General features: G+C 54.9%; 1 protein-coding gene across 15 annotated transcripts in view; it reads left to right on the top strand.

The window, feature by feature from the left end:
* Positions 1–15,904, top strand: part of Camk2b (calcium/calmodulin dependent protein kinase II beta) — a 90,373-nt gene that overhangs the window by 44,533 nt on the left and 29,936 nt on the right. For all 15 annotated transcript variants that reach the window (XM_026788732.1, XM_026788730.1, XM_026788727.1 and 12 more), the window contains exons 3-4: positions 5,857–5,916; positions 14,306–14,360. In XM_026788732.1, the coding sequence (XP_026644533.1) occupies positions 5,857–5,916; positions 14,306–14,360 (115 nt within the window). The remainder of the gene's footprint in view (positions 1–5,856; positions 5,917–14,305; positions 14,361–15,904) is intronic.

The raw sequence follows: 15,904 nt of genomic DNA, 5'->3' as shown, positions 1-15,904 counted from the left end.
CTCCTACTGTGTCTGGATGACATTTTGGTGGTACCTGGCAAGGTAGGCTGGTCTGAGACCTGCATGTGGGGAGACATCACCCCGGGTGGCCCCCAGACTGGGAGAGGAGGCAGCTGTTCAGACCACACCTGCTGTAAGGAGGAGAGCAGCTCAGCTTGTCAGCTGATAGAACTGAGGCCTCGGGGTCCAGGCTCCTCACCTAGATCCCCTCCTGCTCCTAGTCAGTGATGTAGGAGTCCTGTCCCGCAGCAGTGGGAATGACCAGCACAAAAGCTGATACCGGTCAGATGAGATGAATTGGAAGCCGCAGTCACGTACACTCAGAGACGAGGGAAGAGCATGCTCGCAGGACCCCGCTGCTCTTAGAACACAGTGAATCTGCAGCACTCGGGGAAGCAGGCTGTGTGATATCCAGGAGAGGTAACCCAGGTGTCCACGCGAGGATGTTTGTATAATTCTGTGGCTTTCAAGAATGAGTCGGAGCCATGCCCTGTCCTGGGTTGGGGAGTAGTTGCTATCCTAGCCTCAATGACTGAGTCGGGGGATATATGGTTGAGTGGGGGGGGACTCCCCAGTTTCTCTTACTGTTACACAGCACTGACCTCAGTTTTAGGCCTCACTCCACAGCCTTGCTTCGGATGCCAGCTCAGCAGGGAGAGAGCCGGAATGCCAAGCCACACCTGTGCTTCCAGGCTGAGATGCACCCACATGCGGAGGGCAGGCTCTCATTTCTGAAACGGGTCCTGGGAGGGGAGCATCAGCTGGAATGACAAATGACCCATTGGAGGGAAGACAGTGGCCCTGCCCTGCAGCCCCAGATGCCAGCCGTCCCTAACTAATTGGAAAACAGTCCAGAGGCCCATGACAGTTGTGTGGGTGGCAGTTCCTGTGGAGGTCTGTGCTGCATGCAGGTGCTCAGGTCCCTCGAGAGCCCCACCTCCTTTCTTGACAGGCAGCCTTATGGCACAGACATCTCTCCTCATGGCTGCTGACCGATGCTGTCGGCCTAATCGCCTTGATGCTTTCTTCAAAACAGAGCATGTACAGAAAGCCTCAGTGAGAGCCCTCTCTTCCCGCTTCTCTGACCTGCCATTCTTCAGCCTCGTACGTGGGCCTGACTGGAAATCTTTAGTCTCTGGTCCAGGTTGTCCCACGGTCTCCAGGCCAGTGGCTCACTGCTACAAAGAACTGGCAACTGGTTTCCTGAGCATGCTGTCCCTTGGGAGTGTGAAATCCCGATGCAGAACTCCCAGGTGGATGTGATTTGGGATTAAGTGTGTTGTTACCAGACCAGGCTGGGCCAGTATACCCAGGTGTCATATGATGTGGCTGTTCTGAGCCCTCTGGGACTTGAGAAGACTGGTCCCCAGGCCGTCCAGGATGTACGTGGCTGAGAGAGACGAGAAGGAAAGTGGGACCCTATGGCTGTGCCAGTTACCTTGGGACAGGACTTCCCGTAGGCTGAAGACAGTGGGAGCAGGCCCTTGATCCTTGTGCAGTCTGGAACACTGGCTAGGCATGAGCCGAGTGAGCGTCAGGCTGGAGGGAGAGCCCTTCTCTGCTGTGACCTTGACTGCTTTTGAACAGGACCAGCAATGATGGATTTGGCATCTTTGCTACTCTTTGAGTGGAGAGATACTGAGCCCCCCAGTGGGCCTTGCAAGTAGGCCAACCCAAGCCTTATTGGTAGTCTGTGTCCCATTGCTGCTCACTGGGGAGGGCCAGAATCTGGTGACATGCCCTGGCCCTCAGGAACCTCGAGCTTTCCTTTATCCAGTGTCCCTACAGTCCCCCGAGGCACCACAGTCAGGCTGACACTCACCCCTGTCACTGATACGGTTTTAGGTTCATGCTCAATGCAGCTGATTTAGCCTAAAGAAGCAGCCCGGGAAGCCATGGCCAGCCCTTCCCCAGCCTCCTGTGTATCTGAGCAAAGGCAGTGTGAGCAGGGACCCACAGCTGCCCCCACTGGCAATGTCCATGTCCCCAGGCCCTTCCCACTTGGCCTGTGTTTCTCTGAGGGTCCTTTACAGGTCCTGATTGTCCCCACAGAATGGAGAGGCTCTCCAGGCATCGCTGGCAGCCTCCCGGGGTGAGGCAGATATGCCCACTAATAGGGTGACCCCCTGGACCTGCTCTGCACTAGGCATGGGTGTAGGTGTATCCTCTAGACAGTCCGGGCATCCAGGACAGTCCTTTGGGACCAGACCCTGTTACTGTTCTCATCATCCAAACGAGGCCCAGCATAGGAGTGTCGTTTATCCTAAGCTGTACAGCATGTGGGATTCAGGCCCGCACAGCTGCAGATGGGCTCCGGTTCCCAGACGTGCAGAGACCCAGGACCATAGATGGGAGTGAGGGAAGGGAGCCCCTCCTGTGTGAGTGGGCTTCACATTTCCCTCTCCCTGCCCCTCCTCCGTCCCACCCGGTGTCCTCCCATGACAGCCTGCAGCTGGCAGGGCTGGTGCCACCCACGTTCTCCTGTCCCCTGCTTAGTGGCTCCTCTTGCTTGCCACCCCAACCCCCCTGCTGTGAGTCACCTCTGCCAGGGAGCAGGTTGGGGAGGGGAGCACACAAGTGGAGAATTGGGGGAGGGGAAGGTGCACGGAGAGGGCAGAGGATCTCAACCTTATCTCTAGAGAAAGGGCAAGGAAATGAGAGTCACTTACAGGGAGTACTACAACTGTCACTTCAGCTTGTCCTTTGGGCCCGCTGCGTCCCTGGAGCCACACCCTGAGTGTCTCTGGGATCAAAGGTGGGCTGTCCCTCCTGTCCCCAGCCTCCAGCTTGCTACTGCTGCCTCTCAGGCATTTTTGGAATTAAACAGGTTGTCACCTGTAATGCTCCCAGATGGTGCCTGTCATGTGGCAGGTGCTTCAGAAGGACGCGTCACATGCTGTGGCCCGGCTGCCAGCACCTGGGGGCAGGCCCTGCCTCTGTCATCTTTAGGGCGATGGACGCTAGTTCTGTCACCTGTCTAGTGACAGCACAGAATAGCTCCGGTCTGCTCCCCGAACCCTGAGGGATTCGCATCTGCTCCCAAAAGCTGTCGGGATAGTCCCTGGATCTGGAAGGCAGCTTGAGCCTTAAGTCGTACACTGTCCTATCCAAGGGCAGTAAAAAGGGTTTGCATTGGTCCCGTTTCTGCAAGTGGGTGATGCAGACTGTCTGGGGTCTTACTGTGGTTTTCATGGGGCCACGGGGTGAGGGAGGAGGGAAGCTTTGTCACCGGGCTCTTGGCTGCTTTGCTTATGCCTCTGTAGCGACATTCGCAAGGACACAGACTCTTCAGTGTGTGGAGGCTGCAGAGGATGCAGGCCAGGGCTTTGTCACAGCCCTTGAACATGGAGGAGAGGCCTTGGCTTTGAGGCTGAACTGGGTCACCTGCTCTGCTGGTGCGGGGGAGGAGGGGTGCATCCTGTGTGGGGGAGGGGGCTGCCTCACCCTGCTGTGAGTCACTTAGCATGGGTGTGCAGGCTCTGTGGGAGCCGCTTCTTCTCCCAGGTCCCCTGATGGCCTGGGCCTTGCTGGCGCTCAGCCCTGGGCCCCACACATGAGCTGAGCTCGGAGACACCTGAGGTCTGTATCTGACTGAGTAGACAACCTAGCAAGTCAGGTAGGCCTGCATACTGAGATCATGGCAGAATCACCTAGAAAAGCTTCCAGGCCTCGGCATTCCCGAGGGTGGCATCTCGGGACACGGCACTATCATTAGAATTCAGGCAGGCGGGTGGATAATTGCAGGCTCCGCTTTAGTGAAAAATTTGAGTAAAATTGTGTTGGGTATTTTTTGTTTTGTTATTTTCTGATAAGTACTTTCATGGGAGTGTGATGAATGCTGCATTCTATCTGAGGGGTGTTCCTCTGGCAGGAGGAATAAATAGCGCGTCTTTTGCCTGAGTTTCCCTAACCAGCCCCCTGGGTTAGCAGGTGTGTAATGTGTGTGTGTGCATGTCTGTGTGTGCCGCTGCCAAAGGAAATGAGCCAGCTTATCTACAGCCCCCCCAGGTGCCCTTTTCTTGTTTGGGGTGCAAATCCCCATCTTGTGTTTGAGCTCCTAATAGGCGATGGGACCCAGGAACTCCGTCTCCGAGAGAAAAAGATGGGGTTGCTCCCCATCACCCCCACGCACTCTTCCTCTTCTGTTGGCCCTCCACAGGGAGCTGGAGTACAGGGTGGATGATCTCCTTGAAGGCATGGGGAGGCCAGGGCTTCTGGTGACAGCGGGCTGAGGCCTGGCTCTGGGGAGGAAGAAAGCCTTCCCAGTATGTTCCAAGGACCTGCCTGTTGTAGGCATAGCTGCCCTGTTTCCACAGCAGTCCATACCCTAGACCACGTGGATCCCACCTCAGGCATCCAACCACAGAGAAGACTCAGCCAGGCCTGAGTTCCCGCAGGGACAACTTTCTCCAGCACTGGGGACCAGAGACCCGAAGACTCCTTTGCACACCTCCCAAACAGCATTTTGTAACGGGTGCCTGCGGTCTTCCTTTCTGTCAGTCCTAGGGAGTTCCCATAGTGAGGAAGGCACCCCTCTGAGGTCTGGATTGGCACATTCATTATGGGCTCGCCATTCTGGGAGGGGCTCAGCACTCAGCAAGAGGTAGGGTTCAAAATACCAGCTCCACCCCCTCCTTGTCCACCCCCTCCCAGTCTTGGCAGGGAGGCAGCCGCTGTCCTTAGTGCTAGTGCTGAAAAGCCTGCCCTTTTTTCCTTCTTCACATACATACGCACGCACACACATGCACGCGCGTGCGGTTTTGCACAGCAGCAGCACTAGTTAGCAAGATAGGGTGTGCATGAGCTGGAGCTAGAGCTGCGGTTTCCTTCCTGCCTGGCATTCCACTCTGAAGCTGAGGCTGAGACTGTGGCCAGGTATAGGCCTCCCTTCTAGTCAGGGGGCTTTTGGGGGCTTTGCTATTGCTATCTCTATCTGCCTTTTTTTTATAAAAAAAGATTTCATTTTATTATTATCTTATTGTGTGAGTGTTTTACTTGCATATATGTCTATGTACATGCATTTGTGGTGTCCTCAGAGGCCAGAAGAGGGTGTGGGATCTCATGTTACTAGATTATAAACTGCTGTGAGCTGCCATGCGGGTGCTGGGAATCGAACCCTGGTCCCTTGGAAGAGCCCTTAACCACTAAGCCATCACTCCAGCCCCTTGATCTGTTCTTAAAAGCCTCCTGGCACCTTTGTTTGGAATGTAAAACTCTGGCTAGTAAATTGTTCCATCTTTGGGGGCCCTAAGGAAGACATGATAGAGAAGCAGTCAGGACTGCTGGCCCTGTCGGGAGGAGATGGGTATTCGGCAAGTGAACCAACTCTCAGTCCTTCTGAGAATGAGGATCCAGATGTCTGATGGCTGCTTATCTCAGAGCCAGATCTATGTCTGGCGGGGCAAGCAAAAGCAGTGGGCTCTGGCCTCTGAGGACACATGCCTGCTGCCACCTGGCAGACACATTTTTCGACAGACCCCACAACTAGCTAGGAGCGGAATCAGAACAGTAAATGAAAGATTCAGTCAGTGTGCCGCTAACAGAATTCCTGTTCTTTACATTGTTGGGACCACTCTCGGCCCAGAGTTACGTTACTCACTGCCTCCTATGTGTGTCTCTGTCCCAGACACCAGTTCTTTATGGCTCTAGGTACCCACACCTGTCCTCTCCCTTGCAGCCAGCCAGGTGGGTGCCCCAGAGGCCAGGCAATGGGTGGACTCCTTCATCAAACTCCCTGGGTAGCCTCTTGTTTGGTGGCTGCTACACACACACACTTGGGGACCTATCCTGATGTGGCAGCCGCGAGTCCTCAGCTGCTGAGAAACGAGGTGATACCTTGCCCTTTTCTGTTGCCAGATCACCAGAAACTGGAGAGAGAGGCTCGGATCTGCCGCCTGCTGAAGCATTCCAACATTGGTGAGCAGCCCAGAGGGGGGCAGAGTGGGTGGTTCTGAGAATGCCTGCGGAGATATTTAGCACACAGAACCTGGGGCCAGTGACCTATGCAAGCCCCACACATGGGGTGAGGGGTCCTGCCAGGACGGTAGACAAGTCTCTCAGCCCCATTTACCCACTGCCTGCACAGATGGGAGTCAAGATAGGACAGTCAGGATGCTGGCTCCCCTCCCAAATCTTGGTCTCCAGAAAGCACAGCTGCTCTGCCTGTCAGTTCCCTTCCTAAAGCCCAGACAAATGTTCAAGGAGCTGCAGGGACCAAGGTTGTGCTGACCTGGAAAGGCGGCTCAGATCTCCCTAGGCCACCCAGTCCTTCCGTTGCTATAGCGAGGCCCTTGCTATGCATGTACACCCATAAGTGCCTGTTCTCCCCAACTCTGGGCCCTCTGGAGTTGAGGAAGGGTTTGGGAGCTCGGATCTTACCCATGCTGGGGAGTAACTGGAGAAACCTTGGGTGTGGCTGCCCACATCTACAGATGAAGAGCGCGCTGGCTGACCTCAGAGACCCTGGGAGTTATCCGTGGACTCCTGGGCTTTTCCCTGCAAAGATTCAGTTTTACTGGGACACAGCCCAAGAACACATTTTAAAGGGATCCTCAGGGACTTTGAGGAGTGGCCGGATTGGGAACCTGGCTTCTACGTCTCTTTCCAGCCCAGGGGCTGACAGAGAGGGAAGGTTAACCTGCTGGGGGAGTGTGGGAGTTCCTGCTGCTGTCCGGCTCCCAGGTGCTGGAAGTCTGCACCTGGCCACCTGCCCACACCGAGAGCTGTCCCGGGAAGAGCTGGTTGAGGAGAGCTACAGCCTCCATTTCTGAGCCCCTCTGGGTCTCAGCCACCAGTTGATCCATCTTAGCCTCTTAGTTTCAGAACCTTACCCTCTTTTGTTTGTTTTTTTGAGACAATGTCTCATTATGTAGCCTAGGCTGGTCCCAAAGTCACTCTGTAGACCAGACTGTCCTTGAACTCCTGGAAGTCTACCTGCCTCTGCCTCCCAGGTGCTGGAATTAGAGGTGTGCACCACCACGAACCTCACCCTCTTGACCTCCAGGTGCCTGGGCCTGCCCTGGAGAGCTGACTCTGGGGTCTGGGGAGGCCTGGGAACCCGTATCTCGGCAGTGCCCATGGGACCGCTGGGCTGCTGGGTGTCTGCGGCTCAGTGTCAAGAGCCCGTTACCTCACTACCGGGTACAGCATCTCTTCTTGAAGATCATGGGTGATGGCCCAGCTCCACCAGTACCTCCAAGCCCACACTTACCTAACTGTGCAGCAACCAGGAGCTATAAATCTTTCTGTGTTTGCATGACTCCTTATTTCGGTGAGTGGGAGCCCAGGTGTGTTTTAGGTGGCTGTTTTATTTGGTTCTTCAGTAAGACATCTCCCTGACCTGGCCAGAAGCCTGGTGTGCTTCTGGGTGAGTTCCAAGCAGTAGCTTGGCTCCAGCTTCCCGTGTGGACTAGGGAGAAGAGGCTTCCAGAAGTCCTTTTGCAGCAGCTTTATTCCAGTCAGGTTAGGACCACAAACCGGAACATTCCAGAACACAGACCCAAGGCTGTGGGGCTCCTGTGGAGTCCTCTCTGAAGAGCTGGGGGCTCTCTGAGGCGGTGAGGGGGAATCCTAGCCTACCCTCAGCCTTCTCCTACTCCCATCCCCACTTCTAAACAGAAAGCTGTTCACAGGCCACCCTGAGACCATGAGCAGGTGCTGGGGACAGGTGGGGCGGTAACCCTGGGCTGGGGGTAAGTCTGGAAGCAGTGTGTGGCAGGCTGAGGAGGGGAGGGACCTCTGTCTCCCCTCAGATAATGGAAATGGCCCCTGCCACTCTCCCAGGGACCTGGTGGGATGAGCTGAGAAACAGTACAGAACAAAGCTCCCCCTTGGGAAGCCCCTTCTGTCCCCAGGCCTGACCTAAGGCCCACCCACACGCTTCAAGCAGACTTCTTATTGGCAGAAGGGCTTCTTTTATAGAGTGGCTTCACAAGCATAGCATCCATCTGTCCCGCAGCAGACAGGCTGAGTTGTCCCAGCATCTGCTCTCAAGAGCAGCTGGTAGGGTGCATGCCTCCACGGAGCTTGTGGGACCCCTCCAAAGTGCCCTTGTGTGTCCTTGGTCCAAGAGTTACTAAGAATTCCACAGCAGGGCTGGAGGGATGGCTCTTAAGAGCTTGTGTTGCCCTGCAGAGGGCCCGAGTCGGACTCCCAGCATCCCTGTGGCAGTGCACAACCACCTATAATTCCAGTTCCGGGGAATCCAATGCCCTTTTCTGGCCTTTGTGAATACCAGGTACACACTTGGTATACATAGCTACATGCAGGCAAAACACGCAGAAAATAAAATACTTTTTTAAAAAGAAAAAGATTAGCATAGGTAATGCCCAAGACACGTATGTATGGTGAACAGGCCCAGAATAGGTAATGCCCAGGGCACATATGTATGGTGAATATAGCCAGGGCTGTGTCTACCAAGGGCTTGACTGGAACCTCAGAATTAATTTTCAAGATAGCTCCTTTTATGATCTCAGTTTCTCTCCATAAGTGTCTGTCTCCCAAGAGCCATGCTAGCATCATTGCGACATGGCAGCCAGCTCCTCCAAAGCCAGGGATGACAGAGGGAGAGAGTGTTCGTCAGCCTCCATTGCTGTGACAACATACCTGAGCTAACTAGCTTACAAAGAGGAGCATGCTTTAGGTCACCATTACAGGGATGGCAGTCCAGGAACTGACAGGCAGCTCAGTGGGTCGAGTACTTACCTATCAGAGAAGCCTAGGTTCAGATCCCCAGGTCCTGTGTGATGCCAAGCAGGCGGAGTGGCCAGCTTGCAATTCCAGTGCACAGGACAAGGGATGCCCAGAGCAAGCCGACTGGATGAACCCATGAGTTCCGGGTTCAAGTGAGAGACCCTGCCTCATATTAAGGCTGAGAGTAATTGAGGAAGACACCAAGTGTCAACCTCTGGCCTCCATATGTAACCACACACATACCTGTGTCCCCCACATGTGTGTACATGAACACACACACACACAATCACAGCCCATGCTTGCTGGGCCTGGTTGCTTTGGGCCTGTGGAAGAAGAATATGTCAGAAGATAAGTGTTCACCTCACACAGGGCAGCAGGGGAACAATGGGTAGAGGAGATGGGGGTCTCAAGGTCACCTTCAGGAACACATCCCCCCCCTGATCTAACTTCCTCTCACCTGGCCCACCCTTTAAGGGAGCCATCTTTCAGTAGCAGCCTGTGCTGGAATCAAGCCTTCAACATGTGGGTCTTTGGAGGACGCTTTCAGACACAATCTACAGAGACAAAACAGAGAAAAGGAGACAGGTGTGAGACAGCAGAGACACAGAGAGATGCGCACTTTAAAAGTTACGACACAGCAATACGTGACAGTATTCCTCATAGATGCAGGCCTGTGGCTTTAACTACACCTGCAGTGCAGGGGCCCACCCTTCCCGCCCATACCCCAGACCTTTTTCCTCTTGCCCATCAGCTTCGCCCTTGTTAAACAACTCTCCAGTCCCTTCCTCCTGGACCTGACGTTTTGCTTCTGTGTCTGTGGCTGATGAGGCAAAACCTCCTAAAGATGGAGCCATCCGTGGTCTGTCCTTTCGTGACTGGCGTATTTCACTGAGGGATGGTTTTTAGGGTCGTCTTTGTCAGAATTTCTCCTCCTCCTCCTCCTCCTCCTCCTCCTCCTCCATCTGTGTAGCCCCCTGCTGTCCTGAAACTCACTCTGTAGACAGGGCTGACCTTGAACTCAGAAATATGTCTACCTCTGGCTCCTGAGTACTGGGATTAAAGGTGTGCGCCACCACTGCCCAGCTGGCCTTTCTTCCTTTTGAAGTCTGAATCATATTCGTTGCGTGGCAGTTCCCACATTTTGTTATCTGTCCATCTCTTGATGGACATTGGGGCAGCTTCTACCTCTTGACCACCGTGAATGGCTGTTCTAATGGGGTAGACAGGTATGTGAGTCCCTGCATTCAGTCCCGAGTATACACCTGAGAGCAGTGTTGGTGTCATGTGAACCCCGTTTCACCCTTTGAGGAACCGTGTGCCTTCTCCTGACCTCTGTGCGTGGCATCGCTCCTGCGTACTCTGTTTGAAGCCCACAGGCAGGGCAGCAGTTCCCATAGAGGAAATGCTCTATAGAGCTTGGGGTGCATTTTGTAGCCACCATGATGAGTACCCGAGGTTATGGGCCTGGTCCTATCTGCTGAGCTGTCTCACTGTGAGTGGGGCTCAGGGCCTCACCCCAGTACCAGCCGTAAAGTAAATCCATCGACCCCCATCTGCCAGCTCCCTAGCCTTTAGACAGGGCTTGGCCATGTGCTTGCTCTAGAATGGTCCAGTCTCCTTCAGAGTCACAGGGAAGACTGAGAAGGGGCAGCAGCCCTGCATATGGCCTGACCTTGCAGTAAAGATGGAGACTGGGGAGGTCTGAGTGAGTCACTTGCAACAGCAAGAAGCTTTGCTTGGGTCCCCTTCTGGGAAGCAACCCAGCTCATTCAGTCTGTCACCCCAGTCTCTGAACTCCAGGTGTCCTGGTGTCAGCAGAGGGGCCTTCAGAAGCTCAGAGAAGAGCCACAAAACAGAACCAACGGAGAAACATCCACAGGCCTTAGTAGGGGGGTTCTGGTATGGGGAGGGGGTTCCTCTGGAAGAAACGGAATGAACAGAAGAACCCATGTGGTCTTGGACGCTGTGCCACCAAGACAGGGTCCCCAGGTGAAGGGACTTGCAGACTAGGTTGTGACAGATTGGTATCTCTGTGACACTTACCCTTGAGCACAGATGGTCTGTGCCTCACCTGGATGTGTCCCTGAGCTCAGTGCCATCCCTCGGGAGGCTTCAGGATTCTTTATTCGGCATTATTCAGTGTTTATAAATGCTTGTCTTGTGCCAGGAGAGGCAGGCAGTCCCAGGTTGCCTCGGGTCACTCACGAGAGCTGCAGCCAGGGCTTCTGACAGCTAAGCCCACCATTGACACCATGTGCCTGACCTGCCGGGGGGAGCCAGTGCCACTGTGGGTGTTGTCCTTAGCTCCCAGGTGTGGAAGATGGTTCTGCTCGGGAAGGAGCAGGTCCCAAATCCTCCCCCGTGAACAGTGACGGAGACCAGGTGGCGCCTCCACAGCTCCTGTCAGGAGTCCAGGGCCCCTTTTCCTGGATGAGGGCTTGCCCTCTGTGCACCTGCTCACTCTCTTCCAGGCCTGCCTTAGAAGTCAGGAAGACCTTTCTGTCTAGTTTTAGGATTGAGGAGTTAAGCAAAGGGGCACACAAAGGATGGAGCCCAGGGAGAAGCCACACAGGTTACAGGAGCTGCAGCCAGGACTTCTGATAGCTAGCTCACTACTAATGTCACATGCTGACCTGCAGTGCCTCTGCTGGTCAGGGGAGCATGACCAGAAGGACCCCCAAGTCCTCCAGTGTTTGGGCGCCCAGAACTTCTTTGCCCTCACAAGCTACAACTCCAGCTGAACTTAAGGGTCTGGGCCCTCGAGCTCTGCTCAGCAGAAGGGAAAGGAGTCCCAGCAGCAGGAAGCCCGCAGTGGAACAGGCAAAGGAACCACCGTACTTCTGTATTCCCCTCCCCTGGGAGACTGAGGTGGGTGTGTTAGCTCCGGGTGAGACCCTCCTGGCTGGCCTGGCAAGAAGCCGTGGTGGGCTCACCCCATCCCCAGCTCTGTGTTCCAGCCAGCAGAGTACCATTTACTTTCTGTTCTTGAAGAGATTTTTGTCACAGTTCACTTCTTAGCCTTTCCTGTGAAGTCACAGATCTGATGTGCTGATTAGAGTTTATACAAAGCTATTAAAATAAACACCTGTTCTTAAAAATGGTGTCCACACCCCTACTCCTTTAATTCCACACACAGGGCCCTGTAGCTTCTTCTGCTGAAGGAACCTGTGTCCTAGAAAGGAGATGGGACCCACTCGGCCAAGCCTCTTTGGGCTCCAAGCGGGTGGCTGAGGACAGGCAGCCCCACCAACAGGCCTTTCCTGGGGGACAGGGGGCAATGAAGCAACCCTGTCTTGGGGTTTTATTGCTCTGAAGAGACACCATGACCATGCAACTCTTACAAAGGAAAACATTTAATTGGGGCAGGCTTACAGTCTGTTACTGTCGTGGCAGGAAGTACGGCGGGCACGCGGGCAGACATGGTGCTGGAGAAGGACCTGAGTTCTACATCGGGATCCTTAGGCAGCAGGCAGAGAACAGGCTTGAGCGTCTGAGACCTCAAAGCCCGCCCTCTAGTGAAACACTTCCTCCAGCCAGGCCACACCTACTCCAATGAGGCCACACCTCCCAATAGTGCCGCTCCCTGTGGATCTGTGGGGGCTATTCCTATTCAAACCTCTACACACTCCAGGGACCCCGCTGGACCTTCTCTAGGGCAGCATCCTCAGGGATACAGGGGAGGAAGCCCTCCTGTGACTGCCAGAGCCTGCTCTGCTCAGAGTAGTGTGTCCCGGAGTGAGGCAGCTGGGGTATCTCAGACAGGCCTCCCTGATGGCCCTCACTAGGAAGGAGCCAGATAAATGTGCTTTTTTTTGGCTCAATCTCAGGAATTTTGTTGGCAGGTCCTAGGAGGCTGCCATCAGGTACCAGGAACTCATCTTGACTTAGGGAGACACAGGTCAGCCTGGACAGAATGGAGGTCAAGTTAGAAACAGGGTGTAGGGAGCCAAGTAGAATGTATCCATCCTCACTGAGGGGCTCTGATGGCCCAGAGAGCTGACAAGGATGTGGGTCCCAGTGGATGGGTTGGGTAGCGTGGGGTGGGGGAACCTTTGCTACCTATCTTAGAGCCAGGAATGGAGGAAGAAATGGAAAGACCTATCTATGTCTGTTGTGGCTGCTGCCAGGCCACTGCCATGGGCTTCAGAAAGCAGTCCAGGTCCCTAAGTGGCCCCAGACTGTCATACCCATATGACAGCAGCAATAATGACAGACCCAGGGAACGCCCACTGTTTCACATAAGCACCTAATTCGCAGCAACCTACAGGCAAGTGTGGCTTCCTCCCACTTTACAGAGCTGCAGACTGAGGCTCGGGTGACGGGGGAGGGGTCAATTCACACAGGCCACACAGAGAGTCCCTCTGTTTCCTGACTCTGTGGAGGGCCTGGTGTGTTCTCAAAGATAGACACAAAGTGACCGGTCCAGTGGTGCTAAAGCACTGGGCCCAGGCTGGGGAGCAGGGCAGTATCAGAGCTCTAGGTATAAGGACACTACCAGGATGGTGCCTGGGATAACCAGCACCCAGAAGAAGGTGCTGGCAGCCAGCTAGAAACTAGGACAGTGGGGGAGGGTGCCAGGAGCAGGAATTGTGTGGGCTGTTTTTGCCTGAGGTCCTGGAGCCCTGTGGGACCAGGGAGAAGGTGGCCGCTCTTCACCCTTCAGCCTCGTGGCCCAGTCTTGGGTGGCAGGAGACAGCAGGAACTTAGAGATCCCAAGAGCACACAGACCAGGGCTGGCACTATGTGCTCACTGGAACCAGACCTTGATTCCACAGCCCCACTTCACCCTCCGTGGGCTGTGTACCCTCAGGTGATTAGCCAGACTCTGCCGCTGCCCCCTTGTCTGCAGCCTGGAGGGGTGGTAGGTAGGCTGGCATCCAGTGCTGGTCTAGCAAAGGGGCGAATCTGACATGGGCGAGCAGAGCCCAAAGGGACTCTTTCCTAGACAATCCTTCCTGCTTGGTGCAGAGAGCAGCTCCCTCACTCCTTCCTCAGTGCTCCTGAGTCCTCATTCCTCACAGCCCGCCAACCCCTGTCCAGCAGGGGCTAGGAAAGACCCTGAGCACAAGTTTAAAGGGGTGTAGAAACAGGACCAGAGGGAAGGAGACAGTTAGATCCCGCTGGCCAAAGGGAATCAGAAGTCTAGTTCTGAGCCTTGAACGCTATCCCACTCAGAAGAAGCCTTCTGCCAAGCCTAGTCCCTGTCCTGCTGAGCCAGTCTTAGGGTCCAGAATGAATAATGGGTTTGTTTCCTGTGGAACCCTTTCCTAAGATGCTGCGGTTTCTGTTGGGGGCTCAGCAGCAAGCCTTTCCTGTGTTTTCCTCTGGGAGGGTTGAAAACAGGAGAGCAGAGAGGAGCCAGGGGAAAGGGCAAGGTGCTCCCCACAGCTCTGTGGCGTTCCTTCAGGTTCGGCCTGCAGCACCTAAGGCCAGCTCGTAGCTCCCCAAGTCCCAGTCAGCCGTCTTGGGGGAGACCCCATCAGTCCCAGACAGGAGCTCCCTCCACCCAGAACTTGCACCACTGCTGCTGGTGTGGACCCAGACAGGGTGGAGGTGGGCACGGGGGTCTATCCTGGTCTACTTCCAGCTCCTCATGACTTCTCTGTCCCTGCAGTCCGTCTCCATGACAGCATCTCTGAAGAAGGCTTCCACTACCTGGTCTTCGATCTGTAAGTGCCAGAGCCAAGGACCCTCGCCCTCTGTCACTTCCAGCGTGGGGCCCTTGGCCTCCTCGGATTCAGGAAGAGTTCTGTCCCCACATCAGGCCACTCCTTGAGTTCACCTCTGCAGGGCGTTACCTCATTTCCAGACATATCCAGCTTACCCACCTCTGACTTGGCTATACGCAGGTTTTTACCCACAAGTCTGTGTCTGAAGTGCTGAGGTCATCACGCAGAAAGCTGGGGTGGGGCCAGTGGAGGGGAGACCACAGAGAGCAGTCAGTGCCCACGCCCCTTCCTCCCTTCTGAGGCCTCAAGCTTCGGGTCCTGTCACGCCAGGCACAGCTAGCTGCACGAGCATGTGTGTTTAAGCATAACTGAAAGGGTGTACGTATGTATACACATATGTGTGATGATACCTGAACTTGGGAGAGAGCGTAAGTACAGAGATGGTTTGTGTAAGGTTCATGGGTGTACATGCATGATGTCTGTTTTATGAGTGAACCTGTGTGTGGTTTGGAGATAACAGGTGTGTATGTGTGTGCATATGTGTGTGTGCGCGTGTTAAGTGTGTTTGCATGAGAGTGTGCAGTAGCTGAGTGAGAAGGCGTTTGGGGCCAACTCCGCCTCTCACTTCCTGCCGGATTTAGAAGCGATGATCTCATCTCCCTTACTCTTGACAGCTTCTGCTAAGCAGACTATATTTAGCTGTCCGTGAATCAGGGCTGCTTCGGGACCCTGGGCTGGGTGGGGGCCCAGGGGCTTTGGCCTGCCCTGGTGGCCTCCAGACTGCACAACCAGGGGAGCCTGGATCTGGTGCTGTTACCATGGTTACTGCATGCCCTCTGGCTGCTCTTGAGCAACAGGCTGAATGGGAGCAGGAGGTGCTTTCCTAGGCCCACCTCTGCTCTTCCTCCCTCAGGTGACAGATGTCCAGACTGGTGGGCATGCAGGCCTTAGTGTCCTCTGTCCTGGTAGGGTCTTCTGGTGAAACAGCGAGGCTGCCCCTTTGTGGAGTTTGGTTATTTCTCAGATACCTCTGTGTGTCCCACAAGACCCTGCCTAGAATTATCAGCCGGATAATGCTACAGTCTGCCTGAATTTGTGCCCTGAGACGTCAGTCCCACGGCCTGAGGTGGACGGGGTCCACTTTTACCACCCTCTCTTCTCCAAAGACAGAGGCTGCGGACTGAAGGTGGTCCTGTCCAGGGCCCCTGATGGCCAACAGATGGCTGCAATTATTGCAGGAGCTGAGAAGGAAAGAGAATGGGGGGAAGGGATATATATATCTGTGTGACACATTTATCTCTCAGACCTCCCAAGCTATGCCAGGCAGGCAGCCGAAGGGAGACTGAGGATGGTGGGTCTGGACAGAAGGCCTAACTAAATACCCCCCTTCCATACCTCCAGAGCCTCCAGTGTGGTGGGCCCTGAGGTGGTCTGGTAGCGCCCCAGCAGACCCTGAGGCATTATTAACTTGGAGCTCTGCAGGTTCTGGGGGGTGACTGTGCACACACGGGGCCTGGGAGGTGACTGTGCACACGGGGCCTGGG

Source organism: Microtus ochrogaster, unplaced genomic scaffold (genome assembly GCF_000317375.1).
Source record: "Microtus ochrogaster isolate Prairie Vole_2 unplaced genomic scaffold, MicOch1.0 UNK6, whole genome shotgun sequence".
In the NCBI taxonomy this organism is placed as follows: Eukaryota; Metazoa; Chordata; class Mammalia; order Rodentia; family Cricetidae; genus Microtus; species Microtus ochrogaster.
The sequence above is the reverse complement of the archived record's forward strand: the minus strand, read 5'-3'. Positions and strand labels throughout refer to the sequence as shown.